General features: G+C 41.2%; 1 protein-coding gene across 7 annotated transcripts in view; it reads left to right on the plus strand.

Moving 5' to 3' along the window:
* LOC5515109 (fibroblast growth factor receptor 2) overlaps window positions 1–21,787 on the plus strand; it is a 28,615-nt gene extending 6,828 nt beyond the window's left edge. For 3 of the 7 annotated variants that reach the window (XM_048728476.1, XM_032384810.2, XM_032384811.2), the window contains exons 2-17: window positions 5,227–5,319; window positions 6,414–6,551; window positions 10,872–11,150; window positions 13,001–13,075; window positions 14,112–14,162; window positions 15,600–15,887; window positions 16,037–16,417; window positions 16,789–17,244; window positions 17,443–17,619; window positions 18,066–18,176; window positions 18,330–18,523; window positions 18,782–18,904; window positions 19,153–19,264; window positions 19,404–19,500; window positions 19,842–19,947; window positions 20,164–21,787. In XM_048728476.1, coding sequence (XP_048584433.1) covers window positions 6,482–6,551; window positions 10,872–11,150; window positions 13,001–13,075; window positions 14,112–14,162; window positions 15,600–15,887; window positions 16,037–16,417; window positions 16,789–17,244; window positions 17,443–17,619; window positions 18,066–18,176; window positions 18,330–18,523; window positions 18,782–18,904; window positions 19,153–19,264; window positions 19,404–19,500; window positions 19,842–19,947; window positions 20,164–20,277 — 2,634 coding nt within the window. In that variant the 5' untranslated portion in view covers window positions 5,227–5,319; window positions 6,414–6,481 and the 3' untranslated portion in view covers window positions 20,278–21,787. Of the gene's footprint in view, window positions 1–4,842; window positions 5,320–5,896; window positions 6,552–10,871; window positions 11,151–13,000; window positions 13,076–13,713; window positions 13,951–14,111; window positions 14,163–15,599; window positions 15,888–16,036; window positions 16,418–16,788; window positions 17,245–17,442; window positions 17,620–18,065; window positions 18,177–18,329; window positions 18,524–18,781; window positions 18,905–19,152; window positions 19,265–19,403; window positions 19,501–19,841; window positions 19,948–20,163 lie in introns of those variants that run through there. The other 4 variants (XM_032384809.2, XM_032384812.2, XM_032384813.2 and 1 more) reach the window with 4 other exon arrangements.
* Window positions 21,788–22,152: the final 365 nt, after the last annotated feature.

Here is a 22,152-nt window from a genome sequence, read left to right on the forward strand (position 1 = left end):
GACTCGACGCTTAATGTAATAACCATGAATTTGGATATAGAACAATTCGCAAGATAACCCAACTTAGGGAAAAGTCGTCTTATGGGGGTTAAAAGGGGGGTTATTTAGCGTTGCATCATCAATGATGTCATCACAAATACGAATATCAATATATTGAGCTACGGGAGTTGTGGCACGACCAAACTTAGGACAAGTTGTCTTGAGTTGTCTTGAAGTTCTTCTTGTAAGATTTCCTCTTAAATTGAAAATGAATAACGTGATTGAGGTGTCTTAAAAGGCCTTTCCTTTTGATCATCTCTAAAAATAATGCTCAATACACAGCACAATAAACGCTTCCAGCATTAAAAAAAAATCAAGACCTTTTTTTCTGGGATATTTATCTCAGGAATAATGGAATAAAAGTATGGTTACGAAAGGTAAAGTAAAAGAATTCACTAATTTTTCTGTTGCAATGACGACGGTAGACAACACAGCCAACTTTTCGCCTTTTAAAGATCTCTAAAGGGAAGAGTTTAGAGTCGAATACTTTGTTCAAACTAATTTTAAGCTTATCCTGATTTGTAAATTTCACCATGTACAGGCAGAAAATACCTATTAATTATTATTAATTGGTAGAATTTTCGTAGCATTTGGTTAATCCATAAGGTGGGAGCGGTGACCATGGTTTTCATGGTTAAAAAAATATATTCCTTTTCCTTTTGACAGACACACTCACTTGAAAAGTTTCATACATTTATGTCCAAACCCTAAGATACACTATTTTACTTTATTTTGTCGTATAATCCTAAGGGCCATGCCTTAGCTCTCCTGAGTAATGAATCAACTACATCACCATCGGCTAACATTTTTTGACATGTACCAGCATAGGGTATACTTGATAATCGCTTTTCGGTCAGCGATATAAAAATGATGGCAAGAGCTTTCTGGTCCAGTTTCTAGAAGAAGTGATCCATTTTAGTGGAATGTTGAATCTCTGATCGCTAACACTGCTTATTATTAATTATTTAGTCCTGGCTTGTAGGCGTCAACGCAAAATCGCAAAAATTACTAATCTAAACTGCATAATTATTAAAGTATGGCAGGCCCGTACCCAGGGGGGGCAGGGGGTGCGAAAGCACCTTCCCCCCCCCCCCCCACACACACACACACAACGGCCGAAGGTCCACTTGCGGTTCTCAACGTGCTATTTGCAGACAAAACTATAAAACATAAGCTAAATCACTCTGGTATGTAGCCAGATCTGACAATAATCGTCCCGTGGAGATACTGCAAAGGGATTAAAATCCCTCTTTGTTCTTTCGGGGGTGGTCGGATCCCCCACCCCCCCCCCCCCCCCCCCCCCCACCCCAAGAAAAAACCTGGGTACAGGCCTGTATGGTGAGACCCCTTTTAAGATAACGGACACTTTGGAACTTTTGGAAAGTAGGGTGGGGTCCAGAGTAGTAATAATTCACTGATGAGTGATCAGAAAATGGTTCAAATCGACACCCTTTGCTTTGTAACAGGTTTATAGATCCATCTAGAAACGTTTTCTATCCAAAAAACAAGATTAACAGTCTTCTCGACTGCCAACGAACTCGTAACACAACATGTACGGGCCACCCATGGAATATTATTTCTTATTTATGAATTTTGGGGTACACCAATTTGTAATCGTTGTTTAGTTAGAATTCACGGTACATCTCGAGGTTTAAAGCATTGTGTTTCCAGGAAGATTATGTTTATGCATTAATTTCAAGTTGCCAACATTTGAAAAGTTTTTTATTTATGACGAGAAATTTCAAGCCAGGTGTTTGGTAAAGATGAAGAAACAGGTAAAAATTACAGTGCTTGTGAAAGGCGGGCCCTTAAAAAAGTGTCCGTGATGGAAGTAAAGGTTAGGGTGTTTAACAGGCAGGAAAATAGAAACTTTGAACAGTGTCCGTTAAATAGGGTTAACAGGCCCGTACACAGGATGTTTCTTGGGGGGCGCGAAATCGGATAAAGTGGACCTAATTTTTCCGGGGGGGGGGGAGGGGAGGGAGTGAATTCTCTGATAAAAATCTGACCACCGCCGAGAAGAAAAAAGGATTTTAATGCCTTTGTAGTATCTCTACGGGACGTTGTTGTCGGATTTGGATACAAGAGAGTCTGACTTATGGATGAAATACCGGAGTGACCTAGCTTATGTTTTATAGTTTTGTCTACAAATAGTACGTCTATTGAGAACTGGAAGTGGACTTTCTGCCGTTGTGGGGGGGAGGGGGGGTGCCCCCTGCACCCCCTGCACCCCCCCCCCCCCCCCCCCTGGGTACGGGCCATGGTTAGAGGTCCGTCATTGGATGGTTGGAGGTTTACTAAAGTTTAGTATATGGTAGATTCGCCTCGTGCAGTATTAAAACTTTCTCGTCCATTGTACGCTAAGCGCGTACTGTATGTAAACAAAACAATAATTGTAGTCTCAAGCTCTCCTTTCCAAGGAGCAATAGCCTGAGGTAAGCATCTGACCAGCTATCGACAGAATGCATTGATTCCCATACATTAAGATCATCAGGCTCCCCTACCGCACTCACAATGCAGAATTAATGAAGTTCAGATATGCGCTCTGTAATGCTGCGCTGCCGGCTCAGTATCAGATATACCGCGCGCACTAAATACACCCATATTAACATGCTCTCATTTCGGCTTATTTGTAATAAAATAAAAATAATAAAATGAAAGACGGCTAGCCTTCTACACCCCGTTAGAACGCAGATATTTCTAATCGGGACGCTTGCGCGCAGAGTTAATGCATATACAGCCTTTTACTCATTTATCTTATTTTATTATCTTGTCTCGCCAATATTACAATCATACCCCCAGGCTCCACGCAAAAGTACGAGATGTGTCGCGACATTCATTCACATGCACTACACCGGGACATTTATCTTTTGAGAAACATGAGCCCTCAATGACTAAAAATGGTACGCGCTGGAATTTTTTTTTCACGTAAAATTCCATCTGTCTGTGTAGATATAGCGTGGTTGGTAAGAAGTCTCGCCAGAAGAACTAACATACCCCGAGGCCCATCACAAAACGAAAAGTCTCTTCACATTCACTCACATGCCTCGCCCGATCAAATTTATCTTTAACATAAATTCCAAGATCTATAACCTTGGGAAAGAGAGCGATATGGAACGTTCATAAGCTCACCTCTTTTATTTCCCGTCGTATCCGTATAATTGCTGGAGGGAGGGGATTAGGAGAGCATTTCGGATACAACACTAGCCTCGGGGCTTGATGACCTCAAGTCGCATTCTGAGAGGTTTTGGGACGAGGCAGGTATTTTTGCCTGATGATAACCTGTGGGTTTATCTATGACTAGCACAGTTTAACCAGCCGACGCGACTTTAAGGTAAAGTTATTCTCCCAATTATCGCCATCTTTTTCTGCCAAATCTTTAAATCATAGCTTTTCAAAGAGCTAGCGAGCCAATGGCGGTCAACCGTAAATATTTTCCCATTTTTTTCATCTATTTAGATCCAAAATACACGCAAAAATACATTATGATAGTTATGCTTTTGTTGTTACACTTTGGAAAACTGTAGTACTATACATTCAAAACCAATATTTTTTTCACACTAGATTTTATTCGCCTTTTGTTGACACACATGCTTATGCGCCAACACATTGCTTTGCGAAGGAGTGAAGGGGGCGGAGAATAAGTCAAGTGTTTCAAATACTTATGCTATTTATTTGATCGCTGTTACTTGGGTGAGCATTTACGAAACCATGATATCGATTTGCGAGGCCAGGATAGAATACCGAGATTTACATAGCAGCAGGGCAGTAAAGAGAAGACAAAAGGGTGGCTTAGAGGGGGGGTGTAAGGAAATAAATCAACGCAGTTTGTCAAGTTTTGTGTTGAAATCCAAAACGTCAAGGAGATAACTCAGCGCAATTCTGCGTTCGACTTGTATACTCGACATAAAGCTTGAGCCCTGTGTTGACTGAGTTAACTGTTTCTACCAGCGCCTACACACACAAACCTCTAGTCTTAATACAGCTTGTCTACACTCTTTCAAGTTATACAACAAGGGGGAGGTGTCAAACGATAACGAGTTTCAAACACTTATCAGTGGATCTCGGATAACCAGAACTCGGATAATGAGAACTCGTTATTCTGGATTGTTAGGCTAAGCGCGGACCCGCGGGCGCGCGGGATAGCAAGAGTAAGGGGAGGGTCCCTACCCCGAGAGACCGCGGGCGCGCGAGATAGCAAGAATAAGCGGAGGGTCCCTACCCCGAGAGACCGCGGGCGCGCGAGATAGCAAGAATAAGCGGAGGGTCCCTACCCCGAGGGACCGCGGGCGCGCGGGATAGCAAGAATAAGGGGAGGGTCCCTACCCCGAGGGACCGCGGGCGCGCGGGATAGCAAGAATAAGCGAAGGGTCCCTACCCCGGGGGACCGCGGGCGCGCGGGATAGCAAGAATAAGGTGAGGGTCCCTACCTCGAGGGACCGCGGGCGCGCGGGATAGCAAGAATAAGGGGAGGGTCCCTATCCCGAGGGTCCGCGGGCAGTTTCAAGCTGGCGCCAGGCCGATGGATCAAGTTTTTGGCAAGACCATGCACCGCCTGCAAGCAGGATACCAAGAAGACGGCTAAAATGCGGACAAAATCATTTCTTTAAACAAAGACGCCCCGCTAATTTAAAGGTCCGATTACACTTGCTTCTCTATTTTACCAGACCCTCGAAGATGTAGCGAGCGATACCTGAGCTTCTAATAAATCAACACGTTCTCGTCGTCTCTCTTTGCGCAAAGGGAACCCGACTACGAAAACAAGTGATCTATTACAGCACGAGGTGGCATGGGAAGCTTGACGTTGATAGACGATCGCCATTAGTTGGATGGAATATAATACATGCCTCAAATTATTTGTGTGGGAATATGAGAGATCAATGAACAGATAGTTTACCAGATTTCTTGCGTAAATTGTCAGTAGATAGAACCCCCTGTTGAGCGAACGCATAACCTAAAATCATTAACTCTGAAATACTCCCACAAATAGATCAATCTTGGGATAGTTGTTCGTCGGTGAGGGCAGAACTGCTTTTGGTTGCAATAGTTATCGATACATGGAAGATAAGATCCTCAAATTCCACTTTCGACATTCATAATTCGAAACATGCATCCCAAAATGCCAGCGTAATTATGAGGTGACAAGGATACCCGTCAATACTAAACTGTCTGTCTTGACTTGGCTAGGTCGATATCGCTGGCTCCAGGGAGAACAGCTCTGAGCGGCGACAGCTCTGCGCGGCCTGTACTGCGACGCACGAGAAGAACTAAGCACAACAGGTAAGGAGAGATGCGGTGCATTGCGGTAGGGGGGCGCTAGTGGCTCTGCCGAGTCCAAAATCATTCACTCGCTACTGATGCAAAACGCTCACTTCCTGATCGAGGCTTGAGCGCTGGATGTAAACAGCATATGTCCTCTCGAACCGACCAATTGTGATCCGAGATATAAGCACATCTGAGTCGTTTAGCCGCTATCTTCTTGATACTGACCACATGCACGTAGAAGAAAAACGAGTTTTAGGGATTTATCGGGTTGATACGATCACAATCCGGCCTTGATCACCATGACGTGAAATACTTGACTCACAGTCCCGAGTTTAGACGGTGCGTCATGTCAGGGGTGCAATTAAAATAGTCGAGATCACAATTTGGCCAAATCAAATAAACCCTTAAATATTTCCTACCCTCTTGTGGTTAGTGATTGTCAGGTGAATAATCAGACGAGGTCGCACGTTCGCTTAGATACTCAACATGAAATTCATGGAATTGGTGTGAAAGATATTGCTCTAAATCACACCTACGTTCCGCTCTCTTGGACCACAGGAATGTGTTTTGAGCAGCGAGAACCCCTCTAAATGTAATCGCAGTGTTCTCCCAATGAATAGGTGTAATTAGCCATTGGATGAAGTGATCGCGCAAACCCCCAGAGTACCCAACACTGGCTGGCCGGAAACCAGAATGTACTTAGAATCTTTTGTATTTCAAATGATTGATTGAGGCGTGTCATTGAAGCATCAACTCGTCCAGAACTAACACACCAGAGCATACCAATGCGTACTAGTGCGCAGGGCCAATTACGGGACATGTTTGTTATACTAGAAGTGTAATCTCCCATACTGACACTACAGAGGGAGGCGGACGGTTCTCTTGCTAAACCACAGGGCTATAACGCATCATTACGGACCGGCTAGTAACGCATAGTGATTTAAGTGAACCTTGGATTCCGTAAATTATCGAATTGGCTTGTGTTCAACGCAGAATAATTATGGCCCACGGGGCAGACTACGAGTCTGCTATTGACTGAGAAGCGAGTAACTCGGGGCCCCTGGGCGAAGATAACGTTAAAGGATTGTTCTCCTCTCCGCTTGTTTCAGGCAGTTGGGATTCAATGTGTATGGATGACTGTCATGCAAGTTGTTAAGCGACACATGGACTTATCGCAATGACGGCTCTTCGAGCTTGGTGGATTCTGGGGACTTATTTAGCGATCTGTGCGCCTTCCGTTCAACCAGGTGAGTGATCAATAAGAATTTACGGTTTACTCCCCGTCTCACTGGATAAGGATGTTTAGAGTATGTCCTAAGATCGGATAAACCATTAAATCGGACGTTCGCTGCCAACCGCTCTGAACCGCGAGAGCTTCCGCTCTTCGCGACACGCTTGTTTCTAGCCGGTTCATAATACCCTAATTGATATGCGGGAAGGTTTATTCGAAATTGGAGTGTTTGCTAAGCGTGCAGTAAAACAAATAATCCGTGGACGAGTGTCGAATTATGGCTTTATAATGTTTGCTTATTGCTTAACCTCGATTTCTATCTACTCGCAAACACGACGTCGCTAATTCCTTTGCACAGCGTATGTTTATGCGAATGCATTGTGCTGTAAACAATACATACCGTATTTAGCATTTAGTCAACTTCAGAATACGTTAATGTCTATAAGTTTTAATAACTATTGCGTCGAAATGTCCCTTATTTTCAGTTTACACATTAAACTTTCTTAATTTGTATCAAAGATTACCAAAAGTTTCGGGTCAGCGAAACTGCAGTAATTTATGTCAAGGGCAAATATTGTTTAGGAAGTTCACATGTGAAATATCAATTCAAAATGGTTGGCCTATCCAAATAAATAGAACACAACTCAAAATGAAGTAAGATTGTATTTTGCAGTGAGGGGATCGAGCAGCAGTCGTAAATTGTATGGGTCGATGTGGGGTTTTTATGAGTTTCTGTCAACACGACCAACTATCCCTTTGTTCGGTGACTATGTCTGTGACCTTGTGTGATTTTGCGAGCGTCGTGATGGCATTTGTACACGGAACGCTAGTCCCGACAAACGAAACCGTAACAGACGAGTCCTAGGCATGGGATACATGATGAATCGAGACAGTGATAAAAGATGAGGCTGGCATACAACAGACAAATACCCTAAGACCGGTCAACATCCAACTCTAAATCATGCGGGCAAAATTTTATTCAGCTTCGTGAACGAAAAGATCAAACAGTTCACGTCACAGGCTTGTCCCGTGTTTTTATAAGATAAGGGGTTCGAAGATGTTTAGTACTGTCGTGGGCTGACTGTCGTATGCACGCTGAGAGTTCTAATGGTGTCTGCTTCGAAATAGCATTAATATCCCAATCAAGGTCATTAGGAATAAACGAAACCCTGGGTTGTTCCTACTTAGATATAAAGTCACAGACGTTTCCTCATCAATAAAGAAGTAAGCAATCCTTTGAACGACGCTAGAGAGGGAGCGATATGATCACTCTAAATATTACCGGCATAGATAATCAAAGCCATAAATCGAAGCGGTCATTCTTCCCCTAGCATTGCGTTCACTTATTAGCCACTTTTGCTTGTTTAGATCTAATCGCACGAACCAGAACCTTAGAATACTAAATGGTGTTATCGTCGTGGATGTTCTCAGTAGTTTGTGTGCTCGTGTTGCGTAGGTTGGCACGTTGCGACACTTAAAGCACTTCACACGAGCGTCAAAATTTTACCGCACTCTTCTGGAAAAAAGACTTCGAAAGTTCTAGGTCTAGTAAAAAAAAACGACCCTTTTAACTTAGCAGGAAAGAACTATGATATAAATTACATACTTATATATATTTTTCCGGTGCACATGTCATTAGTCTTCTTTACTGGGTTTTTTGTGTGTTTTTTGCTTGATTCTGACTTTGTATACCTACAATTGGATGATTTGGACTGTTTCTACGCTTTCTTTCGCTGTTTTTGTAAAATTTCTGAAATGTATTTCTGTTAGGTATGGCGTGACACAGTTAATTTTTTTAATACTAAACTTGATCAGCTATAGGCAAGATTACCGTGGTACTATAAGCTTTACATACAAGAAAAACGGAGTCCACGTGCCTTTAATTTTGTTATTTAAAACCTGACCAAAAGAAATTCAAAAATTGTTGCTTATACCATTAAGCAAGAAGAATACAAATCCTTTACATGTTTTATAGGAAATATAAAATGTTTTTAACTTAGTTACAACTTAGGGAACGTGAGTGTATTTACATTAGAACAATATGTCATAATTCTCGCTCCATTTAGCATTCTCTTCACAAGCGATCTACACTTTAATTTGAAACGTAGATGAATTTTAATGATACCTCTAAAAACGCAATGCTACTCGCATGCTTTAATGGAAAATATAGTTCTCCTTGTAGTTTGCCAAAGTAAACGAATTAGTTATTTGTTTTGTAAATTTGCACCTAATTAGTGGCAGTGATTTATTGTGTGCGAAGTCTTTTGTTTGAAATATTGTTTGCGTTCCCCCGGTCTCTTGGGAATCAAATTGCGTATAAATTAATATCGTGTTTTTATCTGCATGTAACACACATAAGAACACTAATTGTTGTTTTAGATACTTGTGTCCTAAACACAAGTAAAGACTTCTAGTTAAATGGTATTTTCTTTGGGTTTGACAATGATTTCCAATACGGCTTGATAACAAGTGCCTGACTGAGTATGATATCCTCTCTAGATAACAAGAGTATTTGGAATCGTATCTAAAGCTTTGCTGGTAGACATAAGATGGACGTTAGGTAGATTTTATCTACCTGTTTTGGTATTCACTTTAAACTAAAAAGCTGAAAAGCTAATGACCAATTTGCATTGATAATAACAAACCGAACTCTACACGTTCATAATTTGTCTTAAATGTTCCCTGTGAAGTGAAAACGATTCCCTCTCCGCATAAACAATAGCTTCGTGCTTTGTCCTTTGTCCATCTGTCACTTGATTGTAAATATAAAGAGAAGACGTGAGGCAATCCGGAATTTTGATAACCAAACAACTTTACAATTGATTATTGTTTTATCCGGGAGGTGGAGCACGGTGTTCAGTTGATAACGGATTTTCTCTGTTCAACGTAATTGATTCGCAGCTCATTATATGGGGTTGTCAGAGCGCAACATTCAATTCTATTATGAATACTGTTTTATGAAAAGTAGCTAAAATCTTTAGTTTTAAACAACACTTTCTGGTCAACGCAAATCCTTCTTCGAAATGTCTAACAAAGAAAAACTCAGGACTAAAGACCATATAAGACAATTCTCCTTGTAACGTGCAACGCAGTTTTAATTGCGTTGTGTTTTTAAGAAAATTTTCTCGAGTAGCATGACCTTAAGAGCTCGAGTTATGGCGATGTCGAGTTATCGGAGAGTTCGAGTTATCGAAGACTTCGAGTTATGGCGATGTCGAGTTATCGGGGAGTTCGAGTCGTCGAAGACTTCGAGTAATGGCGATGTCGAGTTATCGGGGAGTTCGAGTCATCGGAGACTTCGAGTTATGGCGATGTCGATTATCGGGGAGTTCGAGTCGTCGAAGACTTCAAGTAATGGCGATGTCTGGTTATCGGAGAGTTCGAGTCGTCGAAGACTTCAAGTTATGGCGAGTTCGAGTTATCGGGAAATTCGAGTCGTCGAAGACTTCAAGTTATGACGATTTCGGGTTATCGGGGATTTCGAGTTATGGCGATTTCGAGTTATCGGGGAGTTCGAGCCACCGAAGACTTCGAGTTATGGCGATTTCGAATTATCGGGGAGCTCGAGTTACCCGAGGTCAATTAACCGAAGCGTCTTCTACACTGTTTGAGCGTCTTCTACATTGTTTGATCATCTTCTACACTGTTTGCCCTTTACAAGTGACTGTAAACACATTTTTTCTCCTTTTATACCACCACAAGTCTTGTATAGATATTGTTTAGCTTCTTCGCCAAAATAACACCAATTCTGCCCTTTAAACTGCGCCCCATGGTGACAACTTAAAAAACGAAAACGCTTATGGCTAATGCTGATTAATGTTATGTAAGACTCGTTGTCTTTGATGACTAAAAGCTTTGTGAGACATGGGCGAAACATAACAAGAGCCTTTTAATGGATGTGCGTAAATGAACCAAAAAAAATAATTATCGCACTAAAACCTCGTCAAAACAGTGCCAGCAATATCGAACTATCCTTCGCGGTCGTCACTTGTTTCACTTTCTCACACGTGGAAGTCTCTCTCGCTCCCTCTCTCTCTTAAGGTTGGTTCTCACTTGGACGTAAGCACAAGCGCAGCACACACAATTTTTCGATTTCCCGAGCGCAAGAGAACAAAACTGCTTGATTTTCTTGCGCTTGTGTTTGACCCGATTCTCACTTGTGTGTGCTTCCTTTTGCGCTTGCGTCCAAGTGAGAACAAACTTTTAGTATTCATATCTCGGCGACCCATGAGTATATAGCGGTTAGGGTCTCATTGTACGGGAGGTCCCAGTTACTAGCTGGTCGGATTTAATGGCAGTATTAGACTTTACTGACATAGAGTTGTATTATCTGCAGGTCTTTCGCAGCCAAAGTTTACCAAAGCCGTCAAATCCAGCTACCAAGTCAAGCTTGGCGAATCCGCGCGCCTTAAATGCCGGGCCAGCGGTGTACCACCACCCTACTCATACTGGCTTAAAAACGGGTTGCCTGTGGTGCCGTCTCATCGGATAAGGATAGTGAAGAATCGTTATTTAAAGATCAAATCCACGGTGCTAGGAGACGCTGGAGAGTATATTTGCGTATTCAACAACACCTATGGGGAGATCAATGCCTCCATTCATCTTGACGTAAAAGGTACGTTTTCGTAGTAGTCATAGCGAAATCTGTCATAGTTCATGCCATTAAGCGTGCTTAGGGGGATTCTGGGTCAAATATTTTAGACCTGATAGTACTTTCGTGATACCAGAGGCCAGAAAAATCTGAACTTGGGTTTTAAACACACATCGCAGTTGAGTGGAATGGCCACTGTCACCTGAGGTTTATATTCTTGGAATAGCCCCTTTCCTATTTTTTTTAAGTAAGGCGAAGGGTGTGGTCGGGGGGTAGCACCTCCTGTTCAATAGACCATAGGACAATTCAAAATTCTCGGACCCAAATGACAAGTGCTTATATTATATAACCCCGTATTTATGAAATGTTAGATGCTTCCGTTACTTAAAAGGGCGCTGATTAAAGATTTTGTTATCGAGTACCACGACTGGCATAAACTATTCTGTCTATTTCCTGGTCTCACCGCAAAAATGTCCTTATTAGGGCACAGTGGCACGTGACCTGATTGATGTATTATATGATGACCACCCAACATCGCCGCTTACAATAATATTACCCCTAATTCGCCTATCCAGTGAAAACAATATTGACCGATGAACACATGTTTTATTCATTGGAATATTGCTCCTTGCAGAAGAGTTTTGTAAGAGTTATAATCAGCCGGAAGTCTTATATTCCATCACGAAAAAATGCGATTTCCTAATCATTTGATAAAACGAAGCTGGCTTTTACGGGTGAATATCATTTGGTTATTAAACAAAAGATATTATTTTAATCTGTGGATGGTCAAAATGGGAGTAGATATTTGCAAAATGTGCAACACTGCATTTCGAAGTATAATTCTCTCGATCAATCAGAGATAAATATGTATCTGACAGTTTAACGATGGAAGCCACTTGAAAACTTTCATTAATTCGGACGCGGGATTGTGTCAAATAAGACATTTTCATCGAGTGGGATTATCTGGATGGACCTTTGGATTATATCGAGGAAATTGTACGTGAGGAAAACCTCCTGTGCTAAACCGTTAGTAAATTTTAAGACTGCAAACAATCTTTATCGTTGTGCTACTAGGTTAATTCACTAATTACGGTGCACAAAGATAACGAGTGCTCTTTTGAAAGGTCATACACGTTCAGTTTGCAACGCGTTTTGGCGTATTCCCACGTTAGACGTCATCTCGATGTTTCTTGATAGGCGAATATGGACCAGTGTAACAGACCACCTTAGTGATTAGTGCCAGAATAGAAGATGAGATTGCTCAGAGGTCATACACAATTGCCCATGCGCTTGAACATTTCAACACTGAATCGAGTACGTGCTAGCGTATAATTTTAGTAGTCTTTCTATATAAAGATCACTTGTTATCGCCTAACCCGGTAACGGTGAGGGCAGACGTTCCAGCTTTGCAGCAATGAGCTGAACTACACTCTTTTTTTTAAGAACGTCTTATTTTTAGTTGAGGCTGGAGCGTTCTTATTTTGGAGCATTTTAAGTTTTAAGGCTGGAAATGTTTTTAACGATTTTCTTAAATTTGAGGGTATAAAAATATAGTACAAAATGAATTATTAGGAAGAGAATTACACAAATGATAAATAGCAATATATTTAAGGTTGTTATTGTCAACACAATTTGATTCTGCATTTTAGAAAGCATCTTGAAAACAATATTTTTTGCATGTTCTTAAAATTTGGTGAAATCTCAGGCTGGACGTTCTTATCAAAAAAGAGTGTACCTGACTTAGAATTAAATGTGTTTGTTGCCAGTTTTAAAAGCACTAGTGTTTTGCAAGTTGTTAGTTGATCGTATTTTACCCTTTCCATAACCAAGAAACTTTTATTTATTAAAATAAGAAATCATATATTCTCCCACAGCAACCCCAGAAGAGATTTCCACATCTAACGGGCACTTTCCTCCGAGACCTACAGTTTCCTCCAGCATATTAAGAGGTGAGAAAGCCCCCTTATAACATGGTACGAGACCGTGGTAATTCTGCGGTTAGCCCTCTCTTATCCTCGCCTGATGTTTACCAAGCCCGTTTGGGGTCGGCATCGGGTTGTACAGGAATGCTGAAATTAAAATTAGGCTCGCAAACTTGAATAACTTTTCCATTTGAACACAAAAATCAGGTTTTATTGATAATTCATTAATGTTTAAAACAATCGAGATAGATAATAAGAGAAAAATTTATATAAAAAGAAATATATAAAGAGTTATTAACCCTTACTCGCTTTGGAAATCGATATAACTAAATGTTCTCGAACTGTCCTAAAGGCGTTTCGCACGGATCAATCTCAGGGCCCTAAATATGCATCAAGACTTCCGTTTATGAAAACCATTCGGGAATACTTTCACACTGGTGAGATGTGACCTATTTTATCATTCCGTATCATTTTGGCGATACGCGTGCGTGGACGACAGTAGGATTCTTGAATCAACATGTTGCAATACGTTTCTCATCACTAGACGTCGTCAAAAATTAATAAATAATAAAACTCATGCTTTCTACATTTCAACAAAATAGCTGTGTATCAATTACCCGGCACCCCCCGTGAGAACGTCGATTTTTCTGCCAAATCATTCACCTTCGGCACGAAGAGTATTTTCTGCGTATTCTCGTCATTTGTCATCTGCACACCACTTAATTACGAAAAAGACAAGCAAGTAGTGTGCAAGCGAGCAATTCTTGTTGTCTGTCCGTGGGACGCAAATATGAAGGCACCTGGGTGAACGATCAGAGTAAAAGCAGCAATGCTGTGGAGTACAATGCGGAGTTTTTGTAGACAAACTCTACTTGTTTGCTTCGTGGCCCACATTACCTTCGGTAAGCGGACAAAACACGACTAAAGGACCTCGCGGATGGATAAACTAAACTCTTTCAAGGCTGATCAGACGCGCTTTAAGCTTGGGAACTTATTAGTATTGTGTTTGTTTTGAAGATCCAAGTTCTTAGCTGTGCTAATGACGTATGTTTTACTGTATCAGGAGCCGGTAATCGGAGTACAGTCATTTCAGGCTCGCCGACTAAAAATGGAGGTACGAAAGTTGACTAATCCTTAATCTTGTTAGCTTTGTATGTCAGATTTATGTCTCTCATAGATGTTTGTGCTAACCATGTATATATGAGGTTATATATCTTTTTTTAAGCACGAAAACGAAAATATCCTTTAAGCATAGTTTACAAATTCAGCGTGGTGAAATGTTTGGTATTTCGGGTCGCTTCCTCTCGTTTAAACACAGCGAGGAAGCTTTGTTTTCTTCATGATGGAATTCTCCTTCAGCGCTCGAACATGACCTGATAGCAACTGTTTTGATTTTGTCTATTTATTTTGTGAAACAAATCGCCCGAAAAGTAGGGCTTTGACAGACGTGACATGCGATAATAATAACAAACGTTGCCCGTGATAAGCTCGGAGGGAAGCGATGTCTGGAGCACGTCCATGTGACATTATTATTGAGTCTTTAAATGCGTCCGACCCGTTATCGAAATGCAGGACCGGTTTAATGCCTCGAATGAGTAGTCAAATATGCTCCCCTTTGTAATATTTATTTGACCCTCATGTGTTGTCTTAGCTCTGGACGCGCGGATATACGGCGTTTGATTGTGTGATTGTTTATGTTCGCCTCGTTTCAGTAGATCGTTTGCCATATGATCGGCCACATCAATGATATATCCGCCAGCATGTCTTTCAACTCTTCGCCATAAATTTACGTTTTTAGGTTCCAGGGTTATGCCTAACATGTGCTAATCCTGACCATCTACATAAAACACTGACCGCTGTAACAACTGACTCCACGAGTAAACCAAATTTTGAAATATTATACAACAAGGATATGATGATTGGAATCCACTATGTTTGCCCATTAAAGATGAATTGCTTCAATTTTCTATTTATTTGATTGTAACTTTGTCTGCCAAAAACGCAATCAGTTCTGCACCCCGCAGAAGTGCGTTAATGTTTTGCCCCAGGCTTTGCATAAGGGAGTAGCATGCTGCGAATACCCAGACACCGTGGCGACCCTGCTCAGGATACACCTTTTGTGAAAATATTTTCTATTAAATTTTGTAATATCTTATCATTTTGGAAAGTATTTTGATCCATAGAGTTTTTTTATGTTTTAGTAATAGAATGATGATTTTGAAGTGGACGCTACTGAAATGTACATCTCATTGCATCGGGGTTTTTTTCGGTGTTTGTGTGGCACAGTTCATAATAGAATTCGTGTCTTTAAAAATATTAAGGTCGAGGATTTCTTAGTGGTCAAGTTGCTTTTAGTACTGTCCTGCCATGAACCTGTTTCTTGCACTCAAAGACAAGCAATGTTGGCATGCTATATATCAGTTGCTGCTTCCTCTTGCTATGTTTAATCGCCAAAGAACAACAACGAGAGAGAAAATGGCAAAACGGCTTAAAAATGCAATAATTTTACGTTTTATGCTGGGTAACTAAAGGGATTCACCCTTTTTCCTAGAACCACCACGATTTCTAGACTGGAACAAGATGAAACGGGCATTTATCGCCTGGCCCGCCTCACATTCCATGAGACTACGTTGCCAAGCAACAGGAACACCTCCCTTACGGTACCACTGGTTGAAAGATGGAAAAGAGATCAAAGGACGCCGCCTGGATCCGTACATGAACACGACGTTGTGGTTTTTTAGATTGAAGGATCTGGTTCCAACAGACACGGGAAAGTACACATGTATTGTGTCTAACGCGTACGGATCGATTAATCACACGTACACACTAAGAGTTATAGGTAAGTAAGAGTTAGGTACGAGCCCGCGATACACGCTCGCTCGAGGAGATATGATATCAGAAATGTCCTATGCTTAGCACCTGTTATAATACTATGGCTGTTAGTTGTCAAGAATTCATCAACAAAAAATTGCGAATCTTTATTCACAGCCAAACCTCGATCAAGACCAATCTTGCAAAGAAACCTTCCCCGGAATACATCAATTGAACTCGGTGGCAACGCAACGCTTGATTGCATCGTTGTCGTCAGTGGGACATTACCTGACTTTAGATGGCTGAAATGGGACAAAGTACCCAGCACTTACCCCGAACTGGATCTCAACAACGGTTCATATACATTGATAGACCCTGTGTACTACAGAACAATTGAAGCAGGGGAGACATACGGAGTCCAGCTAACGGTTGTTAATGTGACGAAGAAGGATTTAGGGTTGTACACATGTTACGTCAGTAACCACATAGGCAAGGACTACGTCAGCGCATTCCTGAGCGAAAAGATTATACCAACAACCACTCGGCCTGTTATACTAGGTATGAAGATAATTATGTTCAGAGTAAAACCAAAATATGGGGTAAACCACCTTCTCGCTAACCCAAACAATACCCACTTATCCACTTGGCAGGTTCAGGATTATTTGAAGGGTGGTTCAATTTATCTTCAATTCCTTTATATTTATCTTCAAGTCTCATAACACTTTAAAGGCCTGATTCCATATGATCGCAGTCGATCGCAGGTGATCGTGTGCGATTATAGGAAACTTGACCTGTCATCGTGTGCGATCATATGAAAACCAGCCTTAAATGAAACTCCCTTGTTTCACAATTGTTGAGTTTAATTTGGTATATGTTTCTTTTTGTCTCGTCCTAATGTTTGATTTTGTGATTTTTTTCACCCTCTTCAGTGCCAACTAAAAAATCCAAGCTCAATGTGAACACGAGCTCTTCAGAGGTATCCCCGACAGTGGCAGAACTCAGTTCCTCGAGCTTTAACCCGAGCAGCAGAGTGGTTCTCGCAATGATGGGTGTAGTTCTGGTTATCGCAATCATCGGTGGGCTCGCTGTTTATTACTTTTATCGACGAAAATTACGAGGACACCGATCAAAGGGAGAAAAAACAATTGAGCTGAAGCTTCCTGAAGGTTTATTACCCGAGACTCTTATCAATGAGCCGGATACACCAACTTCTATTGACGCCCCGATTAGAACGTTCCCATACGCGAATTCCAGAACTAGAATAGGCTCTACAGGTTCTGCCAATTCAAGCACACCTTTGATAAGATATAGAAATGGTAGTTACAGGTCGAGATTTTCGTCAGGGGTCTCGTCTCGCCTGGACTCATCAAGCGTCATCACAGAAGGTAATATCCATTTGTTTCATTAGCCCATTCATTTGTCATGCATTTAAATTCTCCGTAAATCCATACGCTAATCATATACATGCCACAGCGTTCGATACGTACTATCAAACAACATTAGCTCATTCATTTGCTTTGTCATTCATATAAACCTTCGTAAACCCATACGCTAATCATAAGTTACAACCTCTTCAATTGAAGAATCTTTCCTAGATTTCTATGAGCTCCCAATAGACGAGGACTGGGAGATTGACAGAAGTCAGATTACCATCAAGGAACAGCTGGGCGAGGGCGCGTTCGGATTGGTCATGAAGGCAGAGGCCCTGGGGCTCACAGACATGCCTTATAGGCACACTGTTGCTGTCAAGATGTTAAAGGGTAAGAGGGATCTCCTGCCGAACGTCTGTGATTTTTACAGTAACTGGGGACTGTTGAGTATAAACCAGTTAGACTGAGAAGGAAGCAGGTTGGTGTGTTAGGTGATGAACTTGAAGGGCTGTCGCTTTGTCTAATTCCTTGAATGTCTTTGTAACTGTGAGCTGTATCGGACATCTTGTGAAATTGGTGAGGGAGGGGGCAAGTTATCATCGAGGGCGATCTTGTTTGTGACTTTTTAAGTGATTTTCCGAGGTCTAGTTACTATAGTTTAGACTAAACGACTTTCGAGGCCGGGAGCAATACACAAAGATGAACCGTGTAAATAATAGACCGGGGAGAAGAATAACGTCAAGGCTTCAAGTTTTGTGTTGGGTTATTGTTATGGTTCTACTATATCCGTTAGTGTCTTGCAACCGTCTCATCTTGTAATGCATCTTATGTCACAGCTGATGCCACTGAGAACGAGCTAGCTGACTTACTGTCTGAGATGGACACCATGAAGAATATAGGCTCTCACAAGAACATTATCAACCTTATTGGAGCCTGCACTCAAAACGGTACGGACCTTCTTAGCCCAGATATTCATACAAAGAATCTAGAACTATGCTGCAATTTTGAAAGTCTCAAATCGAGTGAACCTTGATCAAGTGATTTCTTGAAAGCAACAAAACTATTTCCATGTTACTGACCTATTGTTCGTCTTGTGGCAGGTCCTTTGTATGTTGTGGTGGAGTTCGCTCCTCATGGCAACTTGCGTCAGTTTCTAAGGGAAAGGCGGCCCTCTGACTACCACCGCTCTCGCTCTGACTCATCAACGCACTCGCAACCGTCCCTCATCGTCAGGGATTTTATCTCGTTCGCTTTCCAGATCGCTCGAGGCATGGAATACTTATCGTTCAAAAAGGTGACTACAAAAAACTTATTTGGTGCACGTTGTTCATATGAATAGAATGCTAGCTGGACCTTCCTTACATAAATTATATATACTTAGCTGCAACTTTAGCTTTATTTTTCTAGGGTCATTAGTTTTGATATGATGGTATAAAATCTACGCAAATCTAATCTAAGTTTTCAACTGTGTTTTACCAGGGAAGTTCTACTTAACTTGACAATGCATTCGCTCCTTAATAAATCTAATCTTACCATTGATTTTTTCCTTTAGTGCATTCATCGTGATCTTGCTGCCAGGAACATTTTAGTAGGAGAAGACTATGTCATGAAAATAGCTGATTTTGGTCTGGCAAGAAATGTCAGAGACATGGATTACTACAGGAAAGCCACTGATGTGAGTCACATACACTTTGCAAAATTACTTTCCCTAAGTTCTTTTCCTTTTCTTTTATTTTACTACTTCCCTCTTATTTCCTTATTGCCTTCCCATTTGATTCACCATACTGCATATTTATGGATGGTGCTCGTAAAGTACATCAAAATGTTCCGTTATCTCTCTGATGACAAAAGGGATCATTGTGTACCATGTTGATGCCCTGTTAAAAAAGGCAAAGTCTTATTATCATTTCTTTATTGTGTTAGGGTCGACTTCCTATTAAGTGGTTAGCTATTGAGGCCTTGTTTGACCGCGTTTACACGACACAAAGCGATGTGTGGACATTTGGAATCCTGCTGTGGGAGATATTTACTCTGGGTATGTAATCTTTGAGTTCCGAATTCACCACTTTTAGTATTATCATCATCAATATTATCACCATCTATAAATCCTAATTATCATCCTTGTCCCCCTTTGCCCTTGTATGTCGGTTGATATAAGTCTTCATATCTCACAGGCGGATCACCGTATCCTGGGATTCCTGTTGAGAAGCTGTTTGAGCTGCTGAAGTCAGGTTACAGAATGCAGATGCCTCAAAAGTGTCCAGACAAAATGTAAGTCCTTGTATTACTAATGGTCGCCTGGTGTGTGTTGTTGTTTTGCTGTGCGAGAGGTGACCTTCACCATCATTATTACCATCATTATCTCCTCAATGTAAAGGGTCGTTAGTAAACTAGATATTTCCCTTAGACCCCGAAGAAGGCCCGTCCTAACATGAATGGCAAAGACAATTAGTATTTGCATTGAGTGAACTTTGTACTTGTTATTTTTGGTGTGTGTATGTATTTATGTGGTAAATTTCCCTTCAGGCTAACGACATTCCTTTGAATAATAATGATGATGCCGGTATTGGTAACGATCATCATATTAATGGTAATACCATTGTCTTTTACAGGTATGATATCATGTTGAGCTGCTGGAATGAGAACCCAAACGCCCGCCCCTCGTTTACTGAGTTGCGAGCGGAGTTCGATAAGATGCTCACCTCCATGACAGATAAGGTAAACGAAGAGGCGTAACTCTTCTACTATATAGACGTGTTCAGATTTCATTAATATTTTCCACTTCAAAGTCAAAAAAACATGCACCACCAAATTATAGAAATACAAGAAAACCTTAAAAGGTGTCATTCAGTAATTTAAGGTCTATTTTCTGTGCAAGTGAATAACATTTACTTATTTTAATTACTATTAAAACAACATGGTTGCAATTTTCAGGAGTACTTGGAAATTCTGGCTAAGTCGGTGGACCACGTAGCTGGCGAAATGGAGGCCCCGATAACAGACGAGTCGGACACAAACACAGACACATTCACAGAGTCGTCGTGCTAGTCGATGGTCTTTTTACAACCAGATATCTTCCTGGACACCTTTCCTGGTCAGCACTTCCTATCAAGCTAAGTGATCCCAACAAAAACATACGAAAACCCTGGTTGGAGACATGAATCTGCAGTCCTTGGTGAAATTGCACTAACGACAAAAGACATAAAGACATAAGGGGTATCAACATCAAGCGATATTAGTGCCTGGATATCCACAATTATGGGACGACGAGTGGAAGCAAACGGAACATTTGGACGATGTTGCAATGTGGACACTTTTGCAAGCACAAGTTGAAATGAACCCGCTTTATCCACAATGAAAGTACACGGATGTGACAATTCAAGCTCCCGGAACACGTACAAATATGCGCATTGTTGTCATGTTTAACTTGCTAGCAGAGAGTTACCAGAAACGCGGAAAATGGAATACGAATCATCAGAAAGATGTGCAAATATGATCTCTAAGCCTCCTAACCGCCAGACGGGTCAATAATAGATCGTTACTAAGCGACTTAGATCAACGGATAGACACCAGACGATGACATACGACAAAGTGAAAGCCAGTGTGTAGAACTATCGGAGTATGAATCCTGAGCACTGAGCGGAGCACTCCGTGCCGCGTGGCTCCGCCTTTGAAAAAAAAAAGTATTTAAAATCAGAAACTAAAACAGTAATCTCAACCAAATCATGTACAAACCGAGGGGAAAGGTCTCTCACCGCCTACAAAATTATGAACGATTCTTATTTTTTTTCTTTGCAAAGAATAAATAAGATTTGAATTAGCAAGCAAACATATATCAAAAGTTGAAACTTCCATTCATAGAGGAGATCGACAGATAATTGAGATGAGAAAACACAGTCAATAATATGTAAAAATCTTGTATAATTAATTGAAATATAATTAGCTAGTTCTTTAGGCTGGTTCTTACACGGCTCTCCCATTTGCACGGACGGTCGATATAGTGTGGTCGGTAACACAAACAGTTACACGGAAACTGACGGTTTTCTCTCGCATCTGGTCACTATATACAGGTCCCATTCGCATGGGCCCAAAGGACCCTAGAAAATATTCTTTTTTGGCATTTAACAAAACGTGATTATCGATATTAAAAACGTCGACCCGATAAAAATGCCCCAACTTATATGCAAACGGTTGAACCCAAACGTTGATCGAAAAAAATGGCAAAAATTAAACGACAGCAGCAAAAAGTAACATTTTTCTTGTATAAAGTATTACCAAAAATATACAGAATTGCAGTGGTTATGTAGATTTTTAAAATAGATAAATATTCAATGCCAGTGCCTTAAGCGAGGAGCAAGAAAGCTCCCAAAAAGCTAACTTTTGTTTCAGACCCTTCAACTCTTACTTTTGGCACCGCAGTGGCGGTAAACTCTAGATTAAGACAAGTGGTTAGGGATCTGAAACAAGAGTACATGGAATGGCCCTTACGTTGAATAAGAGAGTTTGTAAATATAGTGTTTATTACAGAAAACAAAATAAAATATTTTGAAAAATAAAATCGTATGACTTCGCTCGCGCTTGATACATGGATTCACCAATACATATGATAAAATAGTAGGTGATGATTACCCTAAGAGGAGACCAAAAGGATAGCTCACCTCCCCACCCCCCCCCCCCCCCCCCCACCCCCGAACATTACCCTAGCTACGCTCCAAGCCTTATCGCAGGTAGAGGAACTACATCCTGCATACGACTATTTGTAGACTGCGTAGCGACTCAAGGGAGAGGGACGGGGAGAGAAGGGGCAAGAGAAGAAAAAGCGAGCGCACGCTAGACTATTTTAAATAAGGTTGCACTTGGAGAATCTATGCGTCATTAGCCTGCGTAGCTAGCGAAAGAACTTTTGTGGCAGCCTAGTCCCAG

Source organism: Nematostella vectensis, chromosome 6, assembly GCF_932526225.1.
Source record: "Nematostella vectensis chromosome 6, jaNemVect1.1, whole genome shotgun sequence".
Taxonomy (NCBI): Eukaryota; Metazoa; Cnidaria; class Anthozoa; order Actiniaria; family Edwardsiidae; genus Nematostella; species Nematostella vectensis.